Genomic DNA, 14,631 nt, shown 5'->3' on the forward strand with positions numbered 1-14,631 from the left:
GTACCGTTGAATAACGGAAATGCAAAGTTTGGCAGCAACCTTTCTTTGGACCCTATCTAAGGTCTCCTATTGATTTACCCGGCACACCGATATATAGTGGGATCAGCCCGGGCCTAGGAAAATAAAACATTATTAGTACTTTTAGAAAAGGCATATTACTTGATTCAATGTCAAAGCAAAGACAAAACGTATGTATTATTATTCAAAACTTTTTATACTGCTACTTCTTACAGACCCACTGGGAACCCTTCACACTGGAAAAATTGGCCAAAAGATTGTCCCCGGTGGAAAATTATACTCCAATTTTTGTCCCCGCTGAAAATTGTTAAATAAACCACTGAAAACAACTTGAAAACTTGAAAATTGACTTGAAAACAAAGAATTCAAATCCCTGGTCATAAAAAATTGGGAATATAAATCCCCATCGAGTTTCAGTCTGTTATTTTTTCCCCACTGGCTAAAAAAATCCTACCGGGTCTGTGAGAAGGGGGTGTTTTTATCATTCATAGATTGGGACAAGGGCATTAGCATTTCAAGTTTAAAAAAGGATATAACAATGGTAGACTCGTGGTGACCGCGCTAATAAACCGTTAAAGAGTAAGTAAAACAGGACAAAAGAAAGGTAAAGATAAAAATAAACCTACCAAAACCTAAATTCACGAAACTAAATCGGGCGTGAAGCTCTATTTATTGACAATTTAGGCATCTAAATACGATTCTTATTCGGAAAAAGTCATTCAAAAAAGATTTTTTGACCACCATTAAGTTCTTTCATATTGTGTGAAAGTAAGACCGCTGGCCTCTATAAATCCTATCCACCATCATTGACGTGATTTTTTTTTGAAAATGGTAACCGTAAACAAACCATAGCAATGTTAAAACTTTAACGTCCAACGGCGCAACATCATCAGTATCCTAGGAGAAATAGATCTAACACTCTCGGTGCATTTACACCCACATTGTTGAGCACTTAGTAAACTTTAAGGTCACCACTTTAAAAAAAATACAGGTCAGATATTTGGTTAGCCGGTTTGACAAACTACCTCCAGGGTTTATATACCCTAGGATAGCTAAACTTTCTCCTTCCCCATTTTCATTTTGCCAACAGAAAAAGACCCGCACTCTAAGTAGGTCCAAAAGTATCTTCAATTTGTTAAGCGGTTAGTCTGCGGTTTTGTATGCAGCAAAAAAATCCGGTATGCCCGGAAAAAAACAACGGAAAGAACCTAGAAATGCGCCAAGAATCTTTCCCTGGGAATGTTAAAGTATAGCCATCCTACAGTTAAGCTGATTGGTCATCACATCACATCAATGTCAACATTTCAAATAAGAAAATAAAAAACTAACCTGAGCTAAAGTATATGAAGATAAAAATGTGTATAAACAACTCGAAACAATATAAATATAGTTTAAGTAGTGGAAGAAGAAGAAGGTACAGTTTTCTTCTTTGTTTTGGGTTTTGATGCTTTCAGTTCAGTTATTGAATGTTGGTAATCTTCAGCTAGTTTGTGTATCAGAGTCTTAATGTCAGTTCTCTTTTGTGTAACCGACTGTACGGTAAACCAAGTTTGCAGATTGACCGGCATACGAAAACTACGTATCGGTTTGGAGAAAAAGAACTCGGCGTATTGTAGAAGGAACACACCACAATCGCAGTCATTGTTTTGACGTGGGATCTTAGGATAACAACCCTTCATTGTGTCTTTATTGAACACTTTTGGTTCTAAAGATGACTTTCTGCTAAGCCATTCTTGTGACAGATAATTACGGAGGTTTGTGAATACACGAGAGTGCCCACTTCCAACTAACGAATCAAAGATGAGAATACAAGGACGCTCGAACGGCTCAAGATCATAAGCTTGTTTTGGAACTTCTTTCACAACTTTGGGCGGTTCAACACCATTGGCGGGCGTTAGGACAGGGTTTATCGCACCGTTTGCGGTGGAGGCGTCAGCGGGCGGAAGCATTGGTGCGTTTTGTAGATCCTCAGAAGGTAGAGTAGCTAAGGCGTTAACCGGGAGAGGATTCGTCGATAATTGATCGGATGATTGATCTGTGTTCTGATTTGTCGTTGAAACTGCAGCGTCAGCATCTGAGGAAGGATCTGGGGAGTTAGCGATTTGTGGTGCTTCCTCGTCCTCGCTTCCTTCCATCCCTTCGGTACCGGTCGTCTTTTGCATCAAAAAGCTATTTTCGATTTGATCATCGTCTTCTTCTTCGTCATTTTCCGCATTCTCCAAATGAACCGGTTGACGGCCGTGAAAACAAACAATGGCTAGGTACCAATGACAATGCTCATTAATGGGTATGATGATGTAATCTTTTTGAAAAATGTCTACGTTACGTGTCCATTTTTTCACTTGAGCGTGGATCTGAGCGGGATCCGTTTTGTTGGATGCCTTCTGTGTCAAACGTTTGTAAAAATACGAGTTGAATATATACGTTTTCTCGCGTTGTTCGGGAGTCATTAGTGTCTCACAAATATATTTCAAATAGAAATCGATGATAATATCATTTAAATAGGTTCCCTCATCTAAACATTCGACATCGAGGTTGGTGATGGGAATACCCCCGGATTTCAAAGATGACGGATAAACTAGGATGGTTTCGATCGGGCCGTTCAACTTGGCCGCGTTGCCGTAGCAAACCTCCGTTTGGTTGACTTCTAGTTTAGCTTGACTGATTAACTGTATAGCATCGGCATGAGAAAGCAACTCAACTCTAGCCCACGGTGTTACAGCAGCTATCAAATTCTGTCGCTCCAAATCTGCTTCCGCGTCATTTTTAAAAGCGTTTTTCAAAGCGAGAATAATATAACGTCTCTCTGGGATACTGGAGCCTGGGCACAATACTTCTTTACCAATCCTCTTACACGCGACAGTAGCAAACTTCCTGGCTGTTTCTATAGCGACAAAAGATGGCACCCTTCCAAAATAAACATAAACTTGACTGACATCATTGGAGCCTACTGAGAGTGTATATTTCTCTGTTGTAGCAACGTTATCTCTGTAAATATGACATTCGAGAGATAAGTACATTCGGTTATCAGTCACTTTGATTGGCATCACTGCTTTGCCGTAAAGTTCACCAAACATAGCGTTCTCACTGTTAAAAATATACTTATTTGTGGTATTTTGTGCGGGTGAAGGACTAGGGGTGGATGCTGATCTGTCGGCGGATGTGGCGTTCCCAGTGTTATTATTGTTGGGAATTTCTCCTCCCTTGAGTCTCATCTGGTCTGTTTTTCTAACTGTTGTCGAGTTGGTTGAAGTTGTTGCTTCGGTATTATTACATGAAACGGTAGTGTTGTCTCTTGTTTGTGTAGTAGAAGAATGTTCGTCGTTCTTATTGGTTGATTCATCTGATTCTTCTTCCTCTTCTTCTTCGTCACTTGAAATCAAATCGATCGTTTCCGTTGGTTTCTTTGCACCCCTCAAATTCTTAGAAGGTGAAGATGAGTTAGTGGCTGCTAACCGTTGAGAGACTACCGAGTGAGGAGTTGGTGAGTAGAATGTTTGTGGTAGCATACTAACTGTTGTGTTGTTTAGAGAGACGTAAGAGCGATTGCAATTGTTACATTTTACTGTTCCTTTATCTACTGACAACGTGTCGGGTCGACGACAGTTCGGGCATATAGTCAATGAGACGGCTGGTGTGGTTTGCTGTAAGAGACGTTGACGCTGTGCGGTAGCAGTAGCATGCTGTAAGATAATTTGTTGAGATTTCACTTTTTGTTGTAAGCTTTGTAGCGTGCTTGTTGAAGGAGATTCTGTACGCATTTGTTTGGCAGGTGGCTCGTCTACGTATGACTCTGCCAATGCTTGAAGTGCATTCTTCGGTTTCGGTTCTACACTATTTGCAGTGACAGTGGTACCAACGATTGAAGTAGGTTTGATGTGTTTGAAGCGGTTTTTGACGATGACGTGGCTGTTGTTTGCAGATGATGGCACCATGACAGGATGTGTCATCAGTGCTGGACTTTCCAGCTTCTTTTTACGACCGAGTTTTTTGAGAGAAGAAGTGGCTTCCGGTGTTCTGGAAGGGGTTGCAGATGATTGTTGTGTTGAGGTTGTATTGTTATTGATAATACTCACGGGACCATTTTGATGGAATGAGTTTCCTCTCTCTGCTGCTAGGAAAAAAATAGATATGAAAGTTAAAATACTTAAAAATTTAAAAACATTAAATAGACCATCTGATTGTAAAAATTCCCGTAAGAGTGCGTCTAGGTTTTAAACTCAATGTATTTTCGAATGTAAACATTCGATTCCTGTAGTTGTGAACAAGGCATTAAAAATGACAGGACGGATTTTTGTTGTTATAAGACAAGTTTGTTCAATGGGATTTACCGATCTATTCAAGTTGTAGAGGTACAATAGGTGAAGGAATGATTACCAATTAAAAATTGAATTATAAATCTTTTTTTCACTTACGATTAATAGGTATATTTTGCGTTGGAAGATTTCGATTCGGTTGGTGTCCTGGCTGGTGGTGGTTTTCATTCACCTGAAAAAGGACATAATCTTGAACTTTTACCCTAAAGTACAGGGTTGAGAAACAATGAGTTTCAAGTTTCCTTGATCAAATTTCATTCATAATAAAGTAAAAGAGCCGATAATCATCGAATTGTTCAAGTTATGAAAAGACTACCAAAATTTGAACAAATGTCACAAACCATTAATAGAGTTGATTTAGAAATTTTTGGTGCTGAAATCTTTGAAATCCTAGGTAATGCTATAGCAAGGATTTTCGATGGTTATAAATGAAAATCCTAAATCATCCAACGTCATGTGTATAATATTGATCTAATAATAATAGTGCTCAGGCAAGTTACGGCCTGTGCAAAAATTAACGAATCAAATAATGCGTGACGGCCAGTTGTTCCACCCCCTTTTCGGGAAAAATTTTTGGTTTTTCTCACTCGTCATATCAATGCCATTTCAAAAAGTCCTGGGCCAAAAATTGTGTTTCAGCCATTTTGATAAAATTAAGGAAAAACACTTTTTGCTGACGTCAGCAAAAATTTAAACTGCTAATAACTATTGGAATATTTATCCAAATGAACTCAAATTTGGTACGAAGGTAGGGTTTGTAAATATCTCTCGTTTCAAAAAAAAAAATTCTCAAAAAGGTGATGACGTCAGCAAAAATCAGCAATTTTCTTTTTTCCTCAAAAAATGCTGACGTCATCAATTTATAGGAAATTTTTTTTATTGGAAATCAAAGATATTCATGAACACTACCTATGTGCAAAGTTTGAGCTCATTTGGATAAAAATTTCAGGAATTATTGGCATTTTAAGTTTTGATGTCAAAAATATCCGTCATTTCCATGACAACCAACACGAAAATCCAACAAATCATAAAACTCGTGACGGCCAGTTGTTCCACCCCTTTTCTGGAAGAAATTTTTACTGAGTTATGTTCATCATATTGATACCTTTCCAAAAAGTCCTGGGCCAAAAATCTGTTTCAGCCATTAAGGAAAAACACTTTTTGCTGACGTCAGCAAAAATTTAAATTGCTAATAACTCCTGAAATATTTATCCAAATGAACTGAAATTTGGTACGAAGGTAGAGTTTATAAATATCTTCTATTTCCAAAAAAAAATTTTCCAAAAAACTGATGACGTCAGCATTTTGTTAGGAAAAATGAAAATTGCTGATTTTTGCTGACGTCATCAATCTTTTGAAAAAAATTTTTTTGGGAATGAAAGATATTTATAAACCCTACCTTTGCACAAAATTTGACCTCATTTCAATAAATATTCCAGGAGATATTAGTATTTCTAATTTTTGCTGACGTCAGCAAAAAGTGTTTTGCTTTAAATTTCCCAAAATGGCTGAAACAGAATTTTTGGCCCAGGACTTTTTAGAAAGGTATTAATATGAAAAGTAAAAATAACGAAAAATTTCCCCATAAAAAGGGGTGGAACAACTGGCCGTCACGGCCGTCACGATTTATCGAATTCTTTGCACAGGCCGTAACTTGCCTGAGTGATATAATTTCAATTGACAGATTGCCTTACCTGGCTTTCTCCACTGTTGATCATCCTGGTGATGTTTCCAGTCAGTGTATTTGCTTTGTTGATATTTTTTATTTTTATTTCATTTTAAACTCTGAAAGAAATAAATAAATATGAACTCGAGTAATTTATAATTTAATTTTGATGGACCTATGCACTACAGTATGGAAAATTTTAAAATGTTAATAGAAAATGAGAGAAGAGTAAATAAATTTTTTTCTTTCAAAATATCACATTTGACAAATTTACAGTACACAAATTATACAAATATTCTAAATAAAAATAATCATTCATTGGAAACTATCAAAAAAATAAGAATGGGTTTTGTGTGTAAGAAGGGAGGTAAAAAAAATCTCACAGTTACTGTCTATTGTTAAGATTATTTTTGAAAAATAGAACTTGACGATAGAAAATAGCATGAAACAGTTTTAGTTTTCAAGATTTATCATGCTGGTAATAATATGTGTTATTGGTTAAGCTGAATTAGTTTAGAATGAAATGGATTCATCTGAAAATGCAACCAGCCAACAGATCCTTCATACCTTCAGACAACCACAAAAATATCAAAAAACAAGAAAAAGAAAGTTTAATAAAGTCGTTCAAAATAAACAAATTATATACAATTATAACTTGGATTTCCCAAAAGTAAATTTTTAGAATAATTTTTCATGATTTATTAAAAAACACTTGAAACAGAAATCAGCCTTATTTCCAAAAGCCCATTCAATAAACTATATTTTGAGAGATAATGGCTATGCTGAATTATACATGAGAAGTTTGATTTTTATAAGAGTTTCTTAAGAAACTTTCAAAGTGCCAGAATTTGTCCGGGTTAAGATAACAAACGAGTTATAGAAGTTTGAGTTATGAAGACTACTTTATAAACAAATGAAAATACAAAATCTTAAGCTACATTTACATTTAGTCTGATACCTTTTCAAGAATTCCTTCCATAAGATAAAATAAAACAGGGCCGCTAGTTTCGCTAAACAAATTACGCCAAAATACTGAATGGGGTGATTATTACAACAAGTCTTTCAAAAAGTCGATGGCTAAAGATGATGAGAGGATGATGAGTCGTGTCCAAGGAGAAATAAATCGTTCAAACAGTTCCTTCATCTCGTCAATTTTTTCTTTGGTTGAGCTATACTGTGAATCGATCATCAAAAATAAATAACGCCGTTTAGCATCACTTGAACCTGGACATAACACTCTCTGTCCAATACGTGCACAAGCTACATCTGCAAATTTCTTTGTTGTCTCAATGACCAGAAACGAAGGCATGTGACCAAGATAAACATAAACATTATTCACATCTCTTGGACCAACTGAAAAAGTATACTTTTCCAAAATTTTCCTCTTGGATCTTGCAATTACACAATTAAAAGTGAAATATAAACGGCTTTCAATGGCTCTAACAGGCTGATGTGAAGTTCCAAAAAGCTTTCCAAAACGTACTTTATTACATGTAAAGGTGAAGATTTCTTGGTTTGAAGGTGTTTGAGCTATAAGTGAAGTTTGAATATTTGAAGATTTTTGACAATTCTTTTTACTTTGTTCCAGAAACTGTTGCCATTTGACTTGGTCTTGGAAAGAGGGTCTTATTTGAGTTATCATTTCTATGGCTTGTTGGTGTGACAATAAATGAACACGAGTCCAACTCGACAAAGTTGTGATCAAATTACATTGCTCAATATCACTGGCCAGTGTACTGTCTAAGAATTTTTCACCAGAGAGTATTATGTATCGTTTCCTAACGTCACCATCGCTGTGTAGAACATCAGAACCAATTCTCTTACATGCACATTTGGCAAATCGTTGTGATGTCTCTATAGCAACAAAGGAAGGTGATCGGCCGAAATGGACATGTACCTCCTCAATATCTTTACTAGTTAATGAAAAATTGAAGCGCAAGATTTCTTTGGTTCTCTTTCGATCTTGATTACATTTCAATGAAATGAAGATAGAGTTGTTGCAAATTTTGACGGCAGATGTCAACTTGCCTATCAGTTCTCCAAAAAGAACTTTACTGTAATAGAAAAAGTATTTTGTCTTCTTTTCTTCCTTATCTGTTTCCATTTGACAACTTTTTGAAGATGTTATAGTATTTTCCATTTCTGAAATGAAAATTTTCATCAGATGTAAAAGCTAAACTTATCTTCCCCATAGTTTATTAAGACGTTACATTAGGCTTCATTTGAAATCAAGAAACAATAAGCAGATTTTGAACTTAACTTATTTACTAGAATTAAAAAATATATATTTTCAGAAATCACCATCTCCTGGCATTTTCACTGAAAATTCAGCAATAAAGATTTTTTAGGTGAATTTGATAGCAGTTCTTAAAATGAAACATTCAGACCAAATTTGCCAACACTTGGCCAAAAGGTCAATTTGGATGACACACTATGGCAAAAATGAAATACAGACAAGCTCTAAATTCTCAACTGTTATAAATTTCACCCACCACAAACAATAAAACTATGGGCAGCTGGTCTATACAAGAAATATTCATACAATTGAGCTATAAAAAAGGAAGTAAGGTTCACCTTGTAGAACCTCTCTCTCATTACTTAGAAAAATAAAGTGTTTGTGAGCAAAAGTATTAGTGGAATAATAATTCAATAGCTATAAAACCTGATAAAACCTTTCTAAAAGCAAGAGTTTTTCAAAATTCTGCTTGACTTTGCACAACATGATCATCATGGCAATCTTTTACTGATAGTACAAGACCTGATTGATATTGATTAGATCGAACTCCAGAAACCAATTTAAGGTGTTATGATGTTTTTCTGATAGAGTCTCAAATCTTCACGCTAAATTTTGGTTCAACCAGCTACAGGGGCCATCCACATGCACTAAAACGTTGAAAATCGAGTATCCCCTTGTTGGGCAGGGCACAGAGACTGACGCGTTTGTAACTTTTATGACATGTTCAAACTGAATGAAGAAAAACATACAATGTTTTAGTCTCAAAAAATTAAGAAAAATGACAAATTTTAGTCTGAGAAAAAAATTGAAAAAAGTGACAAAAGTTGATCATCTAAAAATCTTAATCTCAAAAAATTGAAAAAAATGACGAATCTCACATACTGTAAGATTGACAAAAACTGACCAAAAATGAGTGGAAAAATTGGCTAGAAATTTCTCCGTAAAAATGTAAAAAAAAATATTCATTTCAAAAATTTCATAACCTAATCTTAACCTAGGGAGACACGATGCCTGAGCCCAGATGGCTGGTGAAAAACACGAAAAAGTGTGAGAGTGAGTGAGAAACGAGAAGGAAACCTACCAGGTAGCGAGTAAATGATAGCTGTGTATTGAGTGCCCAAAAATGACAAAAAATGACGATTGAAAAATCATGGCTTGGCAGCAGGTTTTAGGTGCCCCCTAAGAATTCAGGTGACCCCTACGATTTAGGTAACCCCTGGTTGCCAAATATTTTAGGTGACCCCTAAGCCAATGACACGTCAAATTTTTTCGAAAATCCTTTTCAAACAATCAAACAAATACAACAGTTAGTTTAGCTTATTGCTAAATAGAATAAATGCCCTAAGAAATAAGAGATAAGCTAACTACTGAAGGCTCATGCTACATTATCAAGGTTTTGTGCAGATCCCTAGCCAGACAGATTTTTTATCTAAGTAAATGCGACAGGGTTAAAGAATTTTTACAGATCAGTGCCGTAAGAAGCATTTTCATATTAGGGGGGCTAAAGTTTGGTGACACCGCGAGGGCCAACCATGGCTTGGCCCGAGGGGGGAAATTTTGAAATTTGAGCTCTAGATTGCTTGAAAATGCACTCAAAACATGCACTTATAAGACAATTATGACAAATTAAAAAAGAAAAACTTTGCATTTTGCAAAATAACCATTTTTTAAAAAATTATTGGGGGCATAGCCCCCCCCCCCCCAATTGCTACGGCACTGCAGATAATATATTAGATACCAAATTGTCAGTTTTTGAGCATTGCTTAGATTAAAATATAAGATGAGAAAGTGCCAACCTATGGTCTGGTAGGCTGCTTGTAATTCAATCACCAAATATAGAATCTAGCCCCCAGGTCCATCTGAAAAATTAGGTGACCCCTAACATGGTTAGTCCCCCCTAGCCACAGTAAAAAATCAGGTACCAATTGCTGCTCGACCTTTTAGCCCCCCCCCTACGGACGGGGGGGGGGTTCCAGCCATGAAAATCAAAGTTAAAAATTGAATTCCATGACTCGATTTTGATAAAAAAAACTGACAAAAAATGAACAAAAGATTACATAATGAAACAATAGAAAAATAATGACAACGCACGCATTGAACATAATATTAAGATGCGTAAAAAAAATTTATTGAGAACAGAAGCTGATAAACGCAAAACACTGAAGTGACACTGAAACCATGGAAACAGAAGACTGTGAAATGAGACGCTGTGGCTAGGGACTGAGAAATTTTTTTGTCTTATTGAAAATTTACTAAAAATACATCAGAGCCACCAAGCTCGCATTACACTCCCAGCCAAGACCAACAAAATTTCCCCAGTCAAGAAAAATCATTATCGACAGTTTTGGACATTTCATACATGTCCTTCATTAGATCACAATCATTTACTGAATGAATAAGAATCAAATCTCGAACGGATCTTGAAGTTTCACGAAATGACTTCTCACTATCATTTCGATATTTCACCGCGACACGTCGTACTTTACCATCATCATCAGGTTTAACATTGATCACCATTCCATATGTGTATGTCTTCAACAAAACTGAATTGACTTTCTTGAGCAGGACAATATCTCCAACTACGACGTTTCTATCGTGTTTGAACCATTTTGCTTGGAACATCAATTTTGGAACATGATTCATCAACCACGACTCAAACCATGAGTTGTAAATGCTTGAGTTTTGATCGATCAACTTGGATGCATTTGTCGTTGTAAGAAATTCCCCCGTTGGACTGCGATCGTTATTACGTCCAAGGATTAAACGATTAGGTGTAACAAGATCAAAAATCTCAATGTCGGTGAGGTTACCAATGGCGATTGGACGATCGTTGATCGAGTTGGCTATCATTGAGCAGAGCCTTTCGTTCTGAAGATTCTTTTCCAAAGATGAATTGATCTCCCGAATTTTCCTCTCGACTTTTCCATGCATGTTGTGTGCACCCACTGGACAAGTTTCAGCTTCGACTCCTCGATCTCGATATAGCTTTCCTTTGATGTCGCTGTAGGATGGACGCATGTCTTTGGTACCTTTTATGAGTTGACCACCTTCGTCACAGAAGATTTTCTTTGGGAATCCATAACGTGATGCGAATCGTATGAACGATTGAAGAAATACTGGTGTTGAACAGTCATCCATAACGTTGATACATGTTGCAGATGTGACACAACAGCAATAGACGACAAGCCAAATTTTCAGTGGCTCTTTTGTTGTGTGTTGAATAACATTTATAGGGTCTACTCAGGTCCAACTGGGTGAAGTAGAAAGCAGGTGCTACGGTAATTCTTGCTTGAGGTATTGGACCCATTGAAGCTTGAATTGATTGTTTCTTGAGGAACTTGCATCTCTGACAGCACTTCAAGATGATCTTGACAGTATTTCTTCCGTCGATGATATAAGCCTTTTTCTTGACTTCACGTAAAGTGGTTTCTACTCCTGAATGTTTTGAAACACGACTGTTCCAATGAACATCTGATATGATGCTGAAGGCGATAGGTGAATAACGATCCACGAGTGGGACACAGAATGATGTTGTAGATAAATCCAGCATTGCTTCAGTGAATCTACCAACGATTGTGATTTGGTTTGAGGGCAGAATACGACAATTGAAGTACAAGACACCATCTTTGTTGACACTAATGGGTTCGTACTTTTTGGTTGGAACGAACTGAAGGATCTCAGCAGTGGCTTTTTTGAAGAAGTACGTCTCTGCTTGTTTGATTTCCAGATCTGTAAGATTGGTCGAAGTAGCTCGTTGCTTCGTTCTCAAGATATTGATAAATCGAATTACGTAACCAAGAATACGAATGACTGAGCTGAAATCTCTGTGATTGGGGTCAATTACGTAATTGGAATATTGATATCTTTCTTGGACAGCATCTGGCAATTGGATGATGTGATGTAGTTGATATTGTCTTTCTTTTTGAACTTCTGCGATGTCCTTTTGGCTGAGTCGAAGGTCCTTGGCTGTATTGGTTGGAAATTCTCCAACGTCTCGAGTCATCCATTCGTAGCCATTGATCCAAGTGGAATCGTCTGAAAAATCTTGGATGGTTACTCCCTTCCTCGTCCCCAGATCAGCAATCATGTCGCTTGTGTTCACATAGAACCATTGATCCTTTGAGGTAAATCTGTTGATTTCGTTTACTCGATTTCTGACCCAGGTCTTGAGAGGTTTTTCATCGTTGTTGAGCCAATGAAGGACAATCTGGCTGTCTGTAAATTTGGTTGACGATTGGTGCAACTTTTGCAATGATTTTGACAACTTCACTTGAATGAGTATTGACGAGAGCAGCGTACAATTCCGCTCTGGGCATCGACATATCCTTTGGTACAGTTCTTGATCTGGCGAAGATTAATTGACAAGAGTAAGTGGAATCTTTACGTAGAAATCTGGCATAGATCGCGGTGCACGTCATGTGTTGGCTTGCATCAGCGAAATCTAGGGTGTTGATTTGCAAATTGACAGCATCTTTTGGAACAACAGCTCGACGAAATCGGACGTCGCCAATTTCTTGAATTGTATCGAAGTTGTTTACCCAAATCTCTCAAAGATTGTCTGGAATCTTGTCATCCCAATCCAGCTTCAAATGAATGAGTGTCTGGAGATCAATCTTCGTTCCAGCAATGAGTGGTGTGGGTTTCCCAGTAAGATCAAATACTTCAGCGACCTTTGATGCACAGTGTCTTCTGGTAAGTCTCTCTGGGATGACATTTGAAAATTTTGAAGGTTTTTTGCCATGTATCTTCTTAGCAAAGTTCATCTCCCCGATGTTGAGCGAAATTTGATCAGCTTTAACGAACCACTTCAAACCGGCTATGTGGATCATCGTTCCGTCTTCGGTAAGCTGTGGTTGAGGGTCTTCTCCAGAAAATGCTACACCTTTCAATTCAAATCCACCACGACCATAGTATGAACCCCCCTTTTTTAAGGGGGGATCCGAGTTTTCAAGGAAGGCTTTATAGGGGGGATGGGCAATTTTCCAGTTAAAATGGGGGGTTTGAGCTTATAGGGGGGATCAAATAAAAATGGGGGGATAGTAACTTTTTGGTTAAAAAAATTTTTTTTTATGTTATATGTTGATTTAAGTCAATAAATTTGCTAGTGTTTTCAAGTTCATTGACTATGGTACGAATTCACAATGAAAAATATATTTCATTCACCAAAATTCTTCCCCAATACTGGGAGTACAAATTATATGCTGGGGGCTCGGACCCCTGTAAATGGTGCAGGATCAAAAAATTTTAAAAATAGGGGGGATACCTTTATAGGGGGGATGAAATATTAATGGGGGGGGGGGTTCAGACCCCTCTGCACACTATGCACGATTGAGTGACAATTCTATCTGGTCAGCAAGTTTGTGAGCTGCTTTGTGATCAGGTGCACCTGTGAGACAATCGTCGACGTAAACATCCTTTTGAACCACATTGTTTGCCTCAAGAAACTCCTCCTTTGAAGCTTCAGCAACCTTTCGAAGGGCGTGTTCCGCTTGGTTGCTTGACGATCGACCGCCATAAATGAGCGTCTTGATAACTTTTTCATCTGGTTGCTTGTTAATGTCGAGATCAGGATGCCAGAGGTATCGTTGGTAGCACCAATCTTTCTTTTCCAGTTTGATTGTATTGTACATTTTCTTTACATCTGAATGCATCCCAACTGGTTGAACTGACCAACGGATGAGTATTTTCTTGTAGCCTATTGAGATTGTTACGACCCTTAGCTAAGATATCGTTTAGGCTGTACCCGGAAGATGTTGATTGAGATGCGTCAAAGACGATGCGACAGGGTGTGCTTAGAGAGTTTCCCTTCCAGACGGCTCTCCAGGGTATGAAGTAGTGTATAGGTGAACTGCGAAGTCTTGATTGAACATCTTGAGGTAGGTTACGAACAAATTCAACATACCCAAGTTTCTGAAGCTTCCCTTCAGATTGGAGGATATCTTCTTTGTCAGTGAGGTTTGATGGTTGATTGAGCTTCTTCAATTACTGAATGTAAACTTTCATTGCTTTATCTTTATTGTTGGCGAGACGAGTTGTAGGATCAGCGATGAAGGGTAATGAAGCAGATGAGATGGATTGGTCGAAGTCGATCTTGACTGAAGAATTGATGAGACTTTGTTCGACTTCTTCTTTGATTGAAATAGTTTCGTTTGATGAATCATGTTTACAGTCTTTGCAGCCTCGACACTTTTGACATCGATAGTCAATTTCACTTCCTGCTCCTTCCACCTCTTCGAAGACTTTCATTGAAGTTGACAGGAATGCTGATGTTGAATCTGGTTGGTATCCCAAAAGAGGAACTTGAGGTTTGACCTCCCTTAGGGTTGGATGAATGGCAACGTGGTGGTATTGATGAACATTAGTGAAGGCTTTGTGAGGACCTCCGACGACACCAC

General features: G+C 37.5%; 2 protein-coding genes across 3 annotated transcripts; both read right to left on the bottom strand.

Moving 5' to 3' along the window:
• Positions 1 to 1,237: 1,237 nt before the first annotated feature.
• Positions 1,238 to 6,121, bottom strand: LOC136818108 (uncharacterized). Of its 2 annotated transcripts, none has more exons than XM_067074466.1 (3): positions 6,029 to 6,121; positions 4,434 to 4,506; positions 1,238 to 4,129 (listed from the first exon to the last, which is right to left on the bottom strand). In XM_067074466.1, the coding sequence occupies exons 1-3, from the start codon at positions 6,050 to 6,052 to the stop codon at positions 1,410 to 1,412; spliced, it is 2,817 nt and encodes a 938-aa protein (XP_066930567.1). In that variant the 5' UTR covers positions 6,053 to 6,121; the 3' UTR covers positions 1,238 to 1,409. The 2 variants fall into 2 exon arrangements, with proteins under 2 accessions (XP_066930567.1, XP_066930566.1); XM_067074465.1 differs by having other exon boundaries at positions 1,238 to 4,132; positions 6,029 to 6,115.
• Positions 6,122 to 10,555: 4,434 nt separating this feature from the next.
• Positions 10,556 to 12,323, bottom strand: LOC136818095 (uncharacterized). The gene is made up of 2 exons (XM_067074452.1): positions 11,477 to 12,323; positions 10,556 to 11,352 (listed from the first exon to the last, which is right to left on the bottom strand). Exons 1-2 carry the CDS (start codon positions 12,321 to 12,323, stop codon positions 10,556 to 10,558), a joined length of 1,644 nt encoding a protein of 547 aa, XP_066930553.1.
• Between the last annotated feature and the right edge of the window lie 2,308 nt (positions 12,324 to 14,631).

This window comes from Clytia hemisphaerica, unplaced genomic scaffold (assembly GCF_902728285.1).
Source record: "Clytia hemisphaerica strain Z4C2 unplaced genomic scaffold, Clytia hemisphaerica genome assembly, whole genome shotgun sequence".
In the NCBI taxonomy this organism is placed as follows: domain Eukaryota; kingdom Metazoa; phylum Cnidaria; class Hydrozoa; order Leptothecata; family Clytiidae; genus Clytia; species Clytia hemisphaerica.

What these genes read in the sequence shown, in the direction of transcription:
- LOC136818108 (XM_067074465.1), bottom strand. Translation starts at nt 6,052, where the DNA reads ATGATCAACAGTGGAGAAAGCCAG. An exon ending in TCAACAGTGGAGAAAGCCAG is followed by an intron (nt 4,507 to 6,028) that starts GTAAGGCAATCT and finishes GTCCTTTTTCAG; the next exon opens with GTGAATGAAAACCACCACCA. An exon ending in GCAAAATATACCTATTAATC is followed by an intron (nt 4,133 to 4,433) that starts GTAAGTGAAAAA and finishes TTTTTTTCCTAG; the next exon opens with CAGCAGAGAGAGGAAACTCA.
- LOC136818095 (XM_067074452.1), bottom strand. Translation starts at nt 12,323, where the DNA reads ATGATTGCTGATCTGGGGACGAGGAAGGGAGTAACCATCCAAGATTTT. An exon ending in CTTCACCCAGTTGGACCTGA is followed by an intron (nt 11,353 to 11,476) that starts GTAGACCCTATA and finishes GTTCAACACCAG; the next exon opens with TATTTCTTCAATCGTTCATA.